Source organism: Myxine glutinosa, chromosome 9 (genome assembly GCF_964187855.1).
Source record: "Myxine glutinosa chromosome 9, kmMyxGlut1.1, whole genome shotgun sequence".
Lineage (NCBI taxonomy): Eukaryota > Metazoa > Chordata > Myxini > Myxiniformes > Myxinidae > Myxine > Myxine glutinosa.
In genome coordinates, this window is record NC_136269.1 from 45,668,584 (window position 1) to 45,684,024 (window position 15,441).

A 15,441-nucleotide genomic window follows, 5' to 3' on the forward strand; every position below is an offset into this window, starting at 1 on the left:
GGCCTCACACTGCTGTGGCTGCAGTTTCGGTGGCTCCAGCTGCAGCAAATGCAGTTTCAGTGGCTCGAGCTGCAGCAAGTGCCGTTTCGGTGGCTCGAGCTGCAGTGAGTGCAGTTTCGGTGGCTCGAGCTGCAGTTCAACCCTGGACTTCTTCTCGTCTCTCTGTCGTCAAAGCTCATCTCCCTTGTCTGCTTTGGGAACGCCCTGCTGTGGGTTATATAGGCCCCACCCCTCAACCTTCGCGAACCTCCTCGATGCTTCTTTCCACACCCTTTCCAAGTCCAACCCCTTGTTCGTGGTTGGTTGAGTGGGGCTGACTCACTCCTCCCCTCTATGACGAGGTGGGGACCCGCCTTTCTTCCCCAACCCTGCCTCGTGGCCAATGGTGGCAATTGTTGGAGCGGAGGTAGTTTCCAATCGATGAAAGGGGGAATGGAGGTTTTGGGAATGGGAATGAAGGGAATCTATCTCTTTCACTGGTGCAATGGAGTATTTCAATTAATGGGAGACACAGCCTTACTCTAAAACACATAATAAGATATAACTGTTGAACAGGGGTATTCTATGATTAGCTGTGGTGTGGGTGCTCTATGGACTAATTATGGGACGCCCTTTGACCTTTACACAGCTCCGGAGGCAGGAGGCGCAGAATAACCAATAACAATAATAATAATACACACAATCAAAAAAATACAGTCCTCATATCTGCAACAATATATATATATATATATATATATATATATATATATATATATATATATATATATATACATTATATACATTAGGACTGGGCGATAATAGAAAAACCTAAATCATGATAATGGACCTCATTATCCCGATAATATCGTGATAATAAAAACAACAAGAAAAAGACAAAATGTCATAGCCCCTGCCGTGGTTTTAGGAATTTTGCTGTACAGAGTTAAAGACCATCATTCAGCCATATTTGGTCGAATTACAAAACAAAATCTTCTGCATATGCATACTCATGTATTGTCTTTGTGCCAAGATTGAAGAAAATTGGACCATGCATGTCCAAGAAATTGTTGGAGACACGTATAAGTAACAAAATGGCTGCCAGTCGGCCATCTTGGTTCTGATCTAAAAAATAAAAAAAAGACCATTTTACATACAGCATATGTAAGCCATCATTCATAATCTGTGTGCCAAGTTTGAACAAGATCGGTGAATGCATGTCCGAGAAATGGTTGAGGACATGTTCAACATCGGGGGGGTTTTTTTTTTTTACAACTAAATGGCCGCTAGTCGGCCAACTTGGATTGCATTGTGAAACGAAATGATGTGCATATGTATATCATGTATTGTCTGTGCGCAAAGTATCAACAAAATCGGTCCACACACGATCTCCGAGATCTGGCTGCAGACACACGGATGCACGAGACCAAATCCATAAGCACCGTTTCAGACCAAGCCCAATGGGGGCTAATAATGTAATTCGTGCCTTGAGAACCATGTAGCATACAATAACAAGAAGAGCAATCAGAGATTGCAAACCCTCGCCAGGATGTATGGCTTTAGTGTTAAAAAAAATATGGCGGCCGAACCACATGACCGATGACGTCATCATTATTTTTTTCCTAAACTAATTTATTCCTAGATTATGCTCAAGAAATTTCATCTTGATTGGATGAAGTTTTGTACTTGTCGAATTATAAAGCCATAATGGAAGCACCTATGACATCATTACCATATTTTATTCCCCATGGAGAGTTCTTTACAATGAGCCATCTCTCAATTTTTTCTATTCAGCACTTTCGGAGATTTAGAGGTGCAAAGTTTTTATAGAGGACAAACAGACAGAGACAGACAGACAGACAAACAAACAAACAAGACGGACTCAAATGCAATACCCTCTCCTCTGGCGAGGGTAACAATCCACATAAAAACAAACTGAATAGCCATAGAGTTACCTGTGTACGTACTCTATTTCATAATTCTGTTGCAATTTGTTTAAAGTCAAATCTTATTTTACCTGGACGAAATCGCTTTGTTCCTTTGCCGAGTGACTGGAAGAACTGTTTGCAAAACGGTTGATACGGAACGTCTGGCTTAACAAGCCATAGCAAGCTGCTTGCTAACGGAACACACCAAGCAAGCTGCTTGCTAACGGAACACACCAAGCAAGCTGCTTGCTAACGGAACACACCAAGCAAGCTGCTTGCTAACGGAACACACAGAGCAAGCAGCTCGCCAACAGAACACACCATTTGTGAAGAAAGTCATATATATAACTACCTTCACTCTTCAGGCATTTAAAATTACGCCTTTGTTGTTGAACTTCGCGGGCTGACGGGATGACCTAGGCCCTAGAGGTACGTGCACTCACCTCTAAGCTGTCTCGCCTGGGTTTGAATCACGACCCAGCTATAAACTGTCATCCTGGTGTTTCACAGGCAGGGTAATTCATCAATGTGTGCCATCCCTCGGATGGACGTTACACCAGGGGTCCCGTTTGCCAGCATGGGCTGGTGGACGTTAAAGATCCCGTGGTGCCCTTCGCAAAGAGGAAGCGAGTATCGCCGGCACCATGGCCAAATTCCATATTCCTGCCCTAACTAGGTGAATGTCAGGCCTGGCCAGCCGGTTCGTGAATGACTTGGGCCAAGCTTCTCCCTGCCGTCCCCACAAGGTAGGATAATAGTGGCAGTTAAAGAGCAACAACTTTGATGTTGAACTGAACTTCGCGATATGCAAAATGAAACAACGTCGCCATGTTTGCCACTCTTTCGGTCCCTCGTGAATGGTGAGGACTGAGAGGAGAAGAACGAGATTACCTGCTTACCCTTGTCCTCAAAGCCAAAACTCCACACACCGAGTACGCTTACCTTGTCGATCATCAACAAGATGTCACCTTTAGTGCTCAACTTTGTGCACAGACAAAGCAAACTCAAACGGATCGGCGATTGACACCGGCAGCGCTTTCACGCACGTTCATTAATTAGTTGTTTGTTAGTTAATGTTTATTGTTTAACGATATACCATTTAAATTACATCTTGGAGAATATACATTCCATATGATATCATCTGCTTTATTTTATAGAGCTGCATTTAATACGGGAATATCTTTAGAGAGAGAAACGAAACACACCAACCGCTCAAAGCAGTCAATACACCGTCAATATGCGGGTTCCAGGAGCGTTGTACTGACTGCGCATGCGCAGCACCTATCGTGATAATAAATATGCATTATCGTTATCATGATAATAAATGTAAAGCACGATTATCGCCCAGCACTTATATCTATGTATTATAAAATTATATATATATATAGCCTAATTCATTCATTTGCTCTTGTTAAATTAACATATTCATTTTGATTTGCTATTTATTTGAACAAGATTAATCTCAGTGAGCATTCTCTTAAGACGACTATATTTAATCTGACGTCACTTATCGATCTGTCCCCACAATGACATTTTACAATCAGTGTTTTGCTCATTCACAGTTATTTAATACACAAATGCCATGGCTTGTAAAAACGTCTTTAATGCTTGTGGGCACAAGATCCACCTACATATTTTTTGCAATAAAGCCAAATTCCAAAGTTGCCATACTGACCAAGGATCCTTATCACTCTTCATGATGGCATAATTCATCCGGACATAAATATTTTACATAATTTTACATGATTTTACTCTTCGTATGAATGAATAAATCGTATCCATTACACAATCGATTGAAGAACCTGTATAGTGGGAGCATTCAAAATCCTCACCTCCAAAATGGGGCACATCATCTCGGCAGTTGTACCTCCAAGCTGATTACAGATGTTGAAAAAGCTCTCCAAGTATGCCTGTACAACAGCAATATAACAACAGGATTTCTGCATCAAAAAGGGTATTGTTGAACTTAGGTTGTAGTTATAAACTGAGAGTAAAACCTAAACATTCCAGAACCTCTTCAAGTGCATTACCTTGTAAAGAGTATTTCGGATTATCTCGATGTTCATCTCATCCAAGTCCTGCTCAGAGATGCAGTCCTGGAAGAATGGAGCTGTTAAAATGCAAGACATCTTTTAAATTAACAATGTTAAAAAATATAATGCAGTAACAAACATCAAACACAATTTTCCTTTAAACACCAGCACAACTGAAATCAGGAGCACCCCACTGCATCACAGCGAAAACTAGAATAACACTCGGTAAGCGCATGCCCCTGCCAGGCTGAATGTTTAAGTTTTGTAAACCAATGATAGGCTGGATCTGGTCCTGAACTAAAATATAATCAGCTTGTTCTTGTCACCTACCCAACATATCCACCAGGTTTTGGCATAACCCATCTACAACAGTTTGAATTATCATGCGATATATATATATATATATAGTTGCAGTTTTGTGTTTTTACCAATAAAGGTTAATTTCCCCTCATAGTTTAGTCACACTACAACACGTAGCCTCGCGATAGTTCAGTTATTTCATAGTAAATGTAAGCGTAGTCCTTTTCCTGTGTTAGTTTTGCGTTGAGTAGAATAATGAGAGTTAGGTCTCCTTCCAATGCTTATGCTGCCTCGATGCTTTGGCTTTGGCGCGAAATGCCACGAGGCAGGCCTGGACATGTCGATCAAGGGCGAAGGAAGGCGGGGAAGGAGTGACGGTAAGCACGAGCCGCCAATCAGGGCTTGAGTGGAGTGGCTTGGCACTGCGGCAAAAGGCGTGGTTTGGAACACGTCGATCAAGGGCGAAGGAAGGCGGGGAAGGAGTGACGGTAAGCACGAGCCGCCAATCAGGGCTTGAGTGGAGTGGCTTGGCATTGCGGAAAAGGCGTGGTTTGGAACATTAGATGCAGGCCAGGGCGGAACTATATAACCCTGTGCCCGAAGCCCCCACCTCAGTTATGAGGAGAGGTGCGCTGAGACGAGTTAAGAGTTCTGAGAGTGCGCGGTGTTGAACAAGTTATGAGGGGAGAGGCGCTCGTTGAGTTATGAGGTGAGGAGAGACACGCTGTGACAAGTTAAGAGAGTCGGTTCGGAGCGTCAAGTTATGAGCTTGGGTGAAACGCGCATGAGTTACAAGTTGAGTTCTCGGTTGAGCTTGAGTCAGATCCTCCGTTGAGTTACGAGAGTGAAAGCGCGCAGTTGTATTAATCGCGCTGTGAAAGACAGTGTCGAGCTGGGCCAGAGAAACGCGAATATGTCCTTCCGCCTGCCTGCATTGCCAATACACGCGCTGCGAGGATTCCTCCCGCCTACCTGCCTGTCTTCGTCAGGGGACGTGCGGTAACCGCCAGAGGGCCACGCCGGGTGAGCTGTTCCTGGACAACCAAAGCCAGCGCGTTCAGCGCATGAACATTTTCTTCCTTCATCCCCCTGTGAGTGTGAATGGGCCCATTGTCTGGGGTATATAAGTAAGACTGTTTAAGACTGCCCTGTGTCTCTGCTCTTCTACCATTCATTGTAAATAATAATTAAACCTGTTATTTCTTTGATTCGACCTTCTCGTGTTTTCCATCATTGACTAAGCATGGTACGAATTATATCGCTCTAATCGGGTTCCAATACCAAGGTAACTGCACGGACCACATGGTACGCAATCCGCTTAGGTGTACTCAAATTACACGTGGTTCGTGCGAGATTTGACCCCCGCTTCCACGGCGGCATGGGTACTTAGGTACGTGCGAAAATTGTCCCGAAACCCTGTTCCACGTCTGACCGGAAGTGGCGACTCAGTCTCGCGGTTGCGAAGACCCAAGGAGAACAAGGGGCTTAATCTCCCCTTGGTAAGGGAACGGGGTCGTGCAAAACCGTAACAATATATATCGTTTTAGCCCCATCTCTCAATTATGAAGAATCGCTTTACACATTAAAAACAAGACCAATAGTCTAACAAAGGCATACCCGGGCTTGTTTGATACTTTAGTTGTAGAGGATAGAATGACCTTGGTGGGGATACCAGTTAGCAGTTGGGAAATAATGTATTGAATTAAAAAATTAAAATTAAAATACAAAAAGTATTTTTTTAAATTTCAATAAGTTCCAGATTTTGATGCCACCTCCAGTCGAATGTCAGGCATTTAACGCCAAAAAAAACGTACCCAGTCTGACAGTTGCTATATCCAGTCAATAGCGAAACTGCAAAAGGCAAAACTGCAAATGGCAAAACTGCAAATGGCGAAACTGCAAATGGGAAATCTGCGAATGCCACAGATGGATACTCTTGCATCATTTCCTCATTCTGCTTTAAACTCTATATATCTATATTTTAATGCCAAACAGCATCATTCATCATTCCAATCATAAATTAATGCTATAGTATTAATATATCAAAATATAATGTGAAATCATGATTGTATTGAGATATCATCAAACCAGCGAATCGTCATCATCAGTTCACTTCCGGATTCGGGAGCAATATCCGTGTCGATCGCATTTTAAAATCGTAAATGTATTGAGGAATTTCTGAAACCTCCTACCTACCTTACGACACCTGTTGGGACCCCAAGACGCTCCACACAAGGTTATTATATTTCCTTTTAGTAAAATATGCAACTGTAGTGGTTATTAAATGCTATCTCCCTGTCATGTGACCAGATCCTCAGCTCTGATTGGAAGACATTTGTGAGGGACAAACACACATCGTATATACTCGAGTACAAGACAATCCCGTGTATAAGTCGACCCCAACTTTTTGCCGAAAAAGTCAGCTGTTTTTCATATATCCCGTGTATAAGACGTCCCCAGTTTTTTTACCCCAACATATTTTATCAGGTGCATGCTTTGCACCCGAGCCAACCAACAAGCAAGACTAGAAACATCGCTAGTGTGCACAGGACTAGGCATTTCTAGAAATCACAAACCAGGAAGTGGTGTCCGAGTTATTTTTACCGGTACTAGTTTCTGTCGCCGATCAAGACTCACTTCCTTTTTGAAAATGAATCCGAATGTATTTAACAGTATTAATTTATTATTACTAATAGTAATTATAATAGTTTTAATAATAAATTAATACTGTTGTCCATGCATAACCCATCAAGATGCCAAAGCGATCAAAATACACTGCTCAGTTCAAGCTGAAAGTCTTCGACTATATGCGAAAAAAGACAAATAACTGTGCTGCTGTACGAGTTTGGGGTCTCCGAAAAGATGGTTCGAGATTGGAAGAAGAATGAAACCAAACTAAGTTGTAAATAAATTTTATAAATTCAATTTAGGTAATTTCTTGTCTCATTTGTCGTTTTTGACCTATCCAGACTGTTTCCTACGATTTTTTCCCTTGTTTATGACCTGCAAAATCATTTATGACAAAACATTACTCGTGCACAAGACGACCCCGAAATTTAGGCCATGAAAATCATCTCAAAAACTCGACTTATGAATGAATGAATGATCGTTTTAAGGCTATTTTCCCCGCTAGAGCGGGGGTTAGCCTTGCGGGCCCCATGACAATCATGATTCCCTGTTTGAGGCAATGTTTTTATGGCCGGATGCCCTTCCTGACGCCAACCCTTGGTCACGCTCTTACGATGCGCAGGGATACGGTGTACCTATTCTAAATCGGGGTACACACCATGATCATTCATCCCAGCAAGCTGGTACTCAATTTGCCGACCTCGGAAGGATGATAGGCTGAGTCAACCCCCCTGGTGTTAATTCAGCGATCGACCGGGATTCGAACCCAGGATCCTAGGATCCCAAGCCGGCACCCTAAACGCTAAGCCAACACCGACTTATACTCGAGTATATATGGTACATACATAAATACATACATCACGTGTACGCAAGCCGCTTGGCGTATTCCAACCTCACGTGGTTCGTGCGAGGCTTGTTTCCTCGCTTCCAGGGCAGCGCGAGTACTTAGGTACGAGCGAGAATTTGGTCCGGAGGCATCCGGAAGGATGGAGGCCGGAGGTGAGGAAGGGCATCCGGCCATAAAAACCATTGCCTCAAACAGGGAACCATGATTGTCATGGGGCCCGCAAGGCCAACCCCCGCTCTAGCGGGGAAAATGGCCTTAAAACGATCATTCATACATACATACATACATACAAACGCTGTCCCAGACGGCATTGCCCTTTGGGCTACGCCGTAAAATCATAGTATCTGGATCCGCATTCAGATCTTTACAAAAATCAAATCCATTAGTCCTTGTCAAACACCCAACCTATCCACCAGGTTTTGTCCAAATCCGGCCATAACCTTTAGAGATATCCTGCTCACAGACAGACAGACCTGGGTGAAAACAAACTTTAAAATGACAATGAAAAGGGTGCATGCAGAACTTGCCAATAAGGAGACTTCATGCAAAATTATGAACACAATGAATTATGAACATAGATTAAATAAATTTAAAAAAGACATCAGTGAGATCAATGTAGTAGTTTTAGGAGAAGAGTGCTCAGTGACAGAAGAAAGGTGTTAGATGGAAAAGGTTGTGGTTTAAATGAAAAAACAAAACAAAAACTGTAGCGTTCATGAACAACCGGATGAACGAGAAACCCTAAACAACAAGAAAAAATAACTAGAAAGCATCCCAAAGTGCAAAGAGCGTCCACATCCACTTTGCACATGAGCTAAACTTGTCGCCAATATGCCTCCGCATAGTCCCACAACGGGTAGATGCCCTCTTTCACTGTCCTAAAAATAAACAAGTTTGATTTAAGTCCATTTAGCTGTTTTGAAGTATCACATTTTCACCAGCCATGAAAGGTTTCACATCGATTGGTGAAGCGCTTTCAGAGAAGGGATTTTTTGAAATATCGGCTTCAAGCTAATATGGCGGCCACACCACATGCCATGAAAAATGTACACAGTGCATATGTATGGGTAGAGGATCACATTTGTGAAGTTTCGTGTTGATCAGATAAGGTTCGTTTTTCTATCTAAGATGGCTGCCAAACTACATGACCTATGATGTCATTATTTTCAAACTAAATGCAACAATGGTTTTAGATGACATTTGTAAAATTTTGCATCAATAGGGTAAGCGGTTTCAGAGATAGTCATTTAATATTTTCCTTCAATCCAATATGGCTGCCACACCATGTGACCAATGATGTTTTTGTGATCAACTTTTAATCACCATGCCTATTCAATGACACACGTAAAGTTTTGAGCCAATTGATTTGGTGCTTTGGGAGAAGATGTTTTTTTGAGGTTTTAGGTTAAATCCAATATGGCTGCCATGCCATGTGACCTATTATGTCATAAATTAAATATTTCAATACAAATGTGTCATAGATCATGTGCATGCAATTTCAGATTTTTAGGATAAGGAATTCAATTATAACATTTTTGGCTGGTACCACTTCACCTGTATCATTATAAATCATGCTTTTGTTCCCCCATTGGGAGTACTTGACCATGTGGCAATTTTCACATTTTTCCATTCAGCTGTTTCCGAGAATTTTTTTATTATTATTAGTGTTTATTCCAAGATGGCTGCCAGACCACGTGACCTATGACGTCACAATTATGATAAAAATATTCTGCATGGGTGTCACTCCAACCCTGAAAGTTTCGTCTAACACGTGGTGGCTGAGAAAAACGAGGTTTAGCCCGTACGGACGGACGAACAACCCAAAAACATGATGCCTATGGCCACCTTCGGGGGTGGAGGCATAAAAACAAAGTATTATTTAATAATTGGTGTTCCTCATATTCTCAAAATAAAGGTTTGTTGAAATGTTGATGATAAAAGGTGAAATGGTAAAAAAAAGTTATGGCCTGGGCACACTGAAGCTTAAATGGTAAACAAATAAACACGGGAGCGATTTAAAAAACAACTTGGCCATCTCGTGCTGCGCAGCGGCGGATGGGCTAATAATAGTCCTTGAGCCAACCGGCCATTTTTTGAAGTGAATGCTCCGGGGGGGGGGGGGAGTAATTCTCATTATGATTTTCCATTAGACCAATGTCTCAAGTGTCAGAAAAGGTGTGATGGACATCTGAGAACGGTAGCTTAGTGCCCGGATGGACGCCATCTTTGAAACCACCCAGCTCGAAAATGCCCATTTGATGGGGTACATTGTTGCACGTGTATCTGTACTTCTATACTAGCTATCGATGTGCGGTTGACGACTAAATATACGTCCGATGTGTACCGTCTAAATAAAAAATAATATGAAGCATTTTGTTTTAGATTAATTATTATAAAAATCAATTATCGAAAAAAAATCATATATTTTTCAATATTTTATTATTAGACTTGTACTTTTTTTAGTGAAACAACACTGGTATGATTTTCCAAATTATGCATTGTGCTACACCGTTTATCTGTCTATAAAAATAACTCAAAAACTAAAACATATCATCCACCACGAGTGTACACAAAAAATATATGAAAAGGCATGCACTTTCCACAAACCGAAACTATGTCAGTTGGAATTTCCCGCCGATAATCAACCCACAGAACCCAGTGCCGAAAGTGACGTCAGTCTATTCTATATCTATATTCTATATTCTATATCTCAGTCTGAGATTTGTTGCGGTGACCTGATTAATTTCTGAGGGGGGGGGGGGGGGGGGGTGGGTGGCTTAAGAACTAAAAGTGAACATGTTAGATGGCGCCACATACAACTCTATTATAGAGTTGTATTGTGGCGCCATCTAACATGTTCACTGACTTGGATGAGTATGTCTATGTAAGCTGGCGAGCTTTTCGGATATCGGAGTAATCTAACGTCAGTCTTTTTGTTCTTTCAGCTGAGATGGCCGGTGTCGAGGCGAAACGGGCGAAGATTGAACCTGAGTCCGGAACGTGCATCCTGTGCAGCAAGAAGTCGCCACTCTCTGAACTAAGCAAGGCAGCGGGCAACAGTTCTTGGAAGACATTGTGTGACGCAGCCACAGTTAGAAACTTTTATCCAATTCTAAAGCTAGTCCAAGAAGGCGCAGTTGAACTTCCTAATATTCCAATATTATACCATAGGGCTTGTAGATCAGACTTCACTCACAAAAACCACCTAGCTACTTTGACCAATGCAGCTAGAAGTTCTTCAGTTGATACTGGCGATGCGGTGCGACGGCGATCATCACGGGAAGAGACAGGATCAACTTCAACGGTCTACGATTATAAATGCATTTTTTGCCAGCGTGCTTCAAAATTCATAAAAGGCAGTCGTACCCGTGAAACAGTTGTCTTGGCTGTTGAACTTCGAGCAGATAAGACAATAAGAGATGCTGCGACAGCTCGCAATGATGAGAGAGTTTTGGCATTGACTACACAAGATATGGTTGCAGCTGAGGCTCACTACCACTTCTCCTGCTATAGAAACTACACACGGCCCCAAAAACCTCAAGTAGAAACTGACATTGAAGATAATATCGAGAAAAAAGAAATGATACGATGTATATTCAATTTCATTCGCACTGACTTGTTCTTGAACCCGAGGATTGTTCCAATAGTTGATGTTGCAACAGATATCCTGTCTTCAGATACATTTTCAGTTGATGTTCGTGACTCCATCAAGAAGAATCTGCAGCGCACATTACAAAGAGAGTTTGGAGAATCGCTCATCTTCTTCAATGTGAAACACCGTGTATACTTGATGCCCGATAATCTGACAAAGCGAGAGATTGCTGCAGAGTGCGTAAACCTGAAAGCAGAAGTGAAAGCATTTGAACGAACGGACGGTGAAAGTAACATTGTGCGTGCAGCTACTTCACTGCGACACCAGATCAAAGATGCTCATTACAATGAACGTTGGCCGCCTCAGCCAGCAGAACTCACTTCAGATTACGTGAAGATACCAGATTCTCTTCGTGTATTTCTGCATACTTTGATTTGCGGGAGTGGGGGTAGCTCTGCGCGTGCCGACACACTGGTATGGTCGATGGCTCAAGATATCATCAATGCTGTACACCGGGGTACCATCAGAACATCGAAGCATGTCCTACTTCCGTGGGTCATGAAAACGCTCACCGGTAATATAGAGGTCATCAGAATATTGAATCGACTCGGGCACGGATGTTCGTACACAGTTCTGGAAGAAATCGAGACAGCGCTATGCATAGACAAATTAGCAAGTGTGGAGAAAGATACAGTACCACTTCCGTCACATGTGCACCCTTCGGTCCCGACTGTATTAGCATTCGATAACATCGACAGGCTAGAGGAATCGCCGAGTGGTGGCGGAACATCGCATCGCGTCAACGGTATCATCGTCCAACCGAAGTCGCAGTCGTGTTTGCCGCCCCAACCTCCATCGGCAGTATCCAAAGCAGATAAGAAGCGATCTATCCCGTCATCCAGCGATTTAGTTCCAATATACAGCGGTGGGAAACGAGAGGGCCCACCTGCAATCAAGCCTGCAGATCTTTCTGACACTCTTGCAGGCGCAACATCCCTTGCGCAGCGCCGAAATCACGTATGGATTATGACTCGCATGCTGGAACCATGCGACCAGACAATCAGTTCGTGGACTGGTTTCAACATCATGACTAGAGATCGTGTTCAGGTGACGGAAGATGTAGTTGGCTACCTGCCGACTATAAACGCGCCTGCCACAGATATGGCAACAGTGCAAGAAATCCTCAGAGAAGCTCTGAACATCATGTCATCACTTCAGCTTGAGCGTATACCGGTGGTGCTAGACCAGGCACTATTTGCTAAGGTGACCGAAATAGCATGGAAAGATGTCGATCGATATGGAAGAATCGTGCTCATGATGGGGAACTTCCATACCATCTGTAACTTCATGTCGAGCATTGGGAAAATGTTTGGAGATGCAGGCCTTCGGGATGTAGCTGTTGAGTCAGGAGTAATCGCTGAAGGTTCCATCAACAGGGTTCTGGAAGGCAAGCAATACAACCGTGCTGTGCGACTCCACAAGTTGATGTACGAGGCACTAATGCGCATCATTTGGAAGGGCTTCCAGGTGTGGATAGAAAGCAATCATCCTGACAAGGAACCCCAGATTCGAAGCACTGACCTCAAAATTCGCAGCATCAAGGAGGATGTTTGCCACGAGACTCTCGCTGCTGCTCTCGATGATGATTCATGTGTACAGAGCTTTGACATGTTCGCGAAATACCTACATTTTCTGCGAACCAAACATGGAGACCTGGCTCGCTTCTGGATGATGTATATTGATATGGTAGAGACCCTGCTGGGGTTGATTCGTGCGGATAGAGAAGGCGACTGGATGCTTCACTTGGCTTGTGTCAGAAGAGTGATCCCTTGGTGTTTCGCAATGAACAAGGTGAACTATGCTAGATATCTACCAGTGTACTATGCACAGATGACGCAACTCCACGAAACATGCCCCGAGTTGTACAGGCATTTCAATCAAGGCTACTTCTCCGTACAGCTTAGACCAGGGAATCCATTTGCCAGAATCGCTGTTGATCAGACAACAGAAGAAACAGTAAACAAAGATACGCAAACAGCTGGAGGAACACGAGGTTTTAGTCTTCGACAAGGGGCTGTGTCACGATACTATCTAACTGCAGAAAATCGGGCTACTGCACTGAGGCAACTACGAGAAACTATCCTTGTGAATGGCAGCGACACATCTCACGCCAAGCACCCTGACTTGTCTACTTCTCGCATCAAACGTGATGAGTCTGGCGTCACAGCTATCTGTGATCTACTGGAAAATGACTGGACCAATCCATTCGCCGATGATCCGTCATGTCTTCTCAGTATATCTACCGGAGCGGCTGCGAGGGAGGACGTTTCTAATGACCTACTCAACACCCTGCAAAAGGGGGAAGCGGCGTATCAAAGCTTCCAGAAACGTCTTGAAGAGGGAACAGGCTTTCATGACACATTGAACAAGCTAAACTTGAAGACCTTTGGTAAGATCAAGCAGAAAGTTGTGAAGGGCACAAACAAGGAGATCGTCCTGAGAGCTGACAGACAACTGTTTGCCACCATGATACTCATCGCCAAGACAAGGAACCTCGACATGCAACTTGTCCTTTGTCACCCACTAGGGCCGTTACCATGGTCTTTGGCAAACGTTGATGGGTCAATGAAAAAAACGAACAAAGCTGCACTTGCGAAACACATGGAAGGTCTTGTGGAACCAGCCGAGAACGTTGACAAGCGAAGTGCAACAATAATTGATGCGATGGCTCTCATACAAAAGATGCATGGCGAGAACGACACGTTGGAAGAACTATCTGACCGCATCCTTGCTGCAGCGCTTCACGCTGGTCAAGGCAGTGAGCGCATCGATGTTGTCTTTGACACATACACAGAAGAATCCATCAAAGCAGCTGAGCGTGTGAACCGCGGTTCAAATGAAGGCATCAGTTTCAGCGAGATCAGACCCGCACACAAAATCATGAACTGGCGGCGTCTCCTTGCTTGCAGCCAGACAAAGGAGAAACTGGTTGTGTTTCTGGCGGAGTCGTGGAAACATGAAACAAATCGCGAAAAGCTAGGCAACAGAACACTGTATGTCACCTGTGGTGAAAAATGTCTGGTACTGACCCGCGATAGGTGGAAGTTGGTGCAAGCACTCGAATGTAGCCACGAGGAAGCAGACACGCGTATGTTTCTCCACGCAAAGCACGCCACTACCCACTACAAGACGATCATCTTAGTGGCAGATGACACCGACGTTCTGATCATCAGTCTTCATCTCAGCAGAACCATCGATAGTCAGCTCTTCATCAGACGAGGAACAAAGGTTCGAGTCAGAATGATCGACGTTGGAAAGTTGGCTGCGGTATTGGGGTCTGGAGTTTGCAGTGCATTGCCAGGGCTTCATGCATGGAGCGGGTGTGACACTGTGAGTGCTCTGGCTAGCCAAGGAAAGATAAAGGCTTTGAAGCTTGTGCAAGCGAATGAGCTGTATCTTCAAGCATTCACAGATCTGGGATCTTCGTGGAATGTACCAACAGACGTCTTCAATAGCATTCAGGCCTTCACGTGTCAGCTGTACGCCAAGAACACGAAGATCGTCGGTGTTAATTCGCTCCGTTATCACATGTTCTGTGCAAAGAAGGGCCAGATCGAATCTGGACAATTGCCGCCTTGTGAAGACTCCTTGATGCAGCATACGCTTAGGGCCAACTATCAGGCGGCTATCTGGCGACGCAGCCTTGAAAACCTACCAGACGTCCCAACACCATCAGCAGGACATGGTTGGGAACTCGATGATGGCGGTTCGCTCACAATCCGATGGATGGCGGGTCTACCAGCTCCAGATGTCGTCTTGAATCTCATCTCATGCACATGCAGAAGGACGTGTCGACCGTCAGATTGCTCCTGCATACTGAATGGGTTGAAGTGCACTGTTGTGTGTAAGCTGCAGGGATGCTCCAACATGGTGCAGGATGATGCTATCGTGGCTCAGGATGCCAATGACTGATGATTAACTTTGTGTGCACTGTATATTGTATAGCATATGTTGTTCTCTATTATAATGCAGGCCAAATTGCCTGAAAATCTTTATAGACAGATTAACGGTTTAGCAAAATGTATAATTTGGAAGATCATACCGGTGTTATTTGACTAAAACATGACATGTTCAATG

The 15,441-nt window shown here is 43.7% G+C and overlaps 1 protein-coding gene across 2 annotated transcripts in view; it reads right to left on the bottom strand.

The window, feature by feature from the left end:
* ATP6V0D1 (ATPase H+ transporting V0 subunit d1) overlaps positions 1–15,441 on the bottom strand; it is a 71,705-nt gene that overhangs the window by 43,641 nt on the left and 12,623 nt on the right. For both annotated transcript variants that reach the window (XM_068129197.2, XM_068129198.2), the window contains exons 4-5: positions 3,935–4,014; positions 3,737–3,814 (exon numbers count right to left, since the gene is read on the bottom strand). In XM_068129197.2, coding sequence (XP_067985298.1) covers positions 3,737–3,814; positions 3,935–4,014 — 158 coding nt within the window. The remainder of the gene's footprint in view (positions 1–3,736; positions 3,815–3,934; positions 4,015–15,441) is intronic.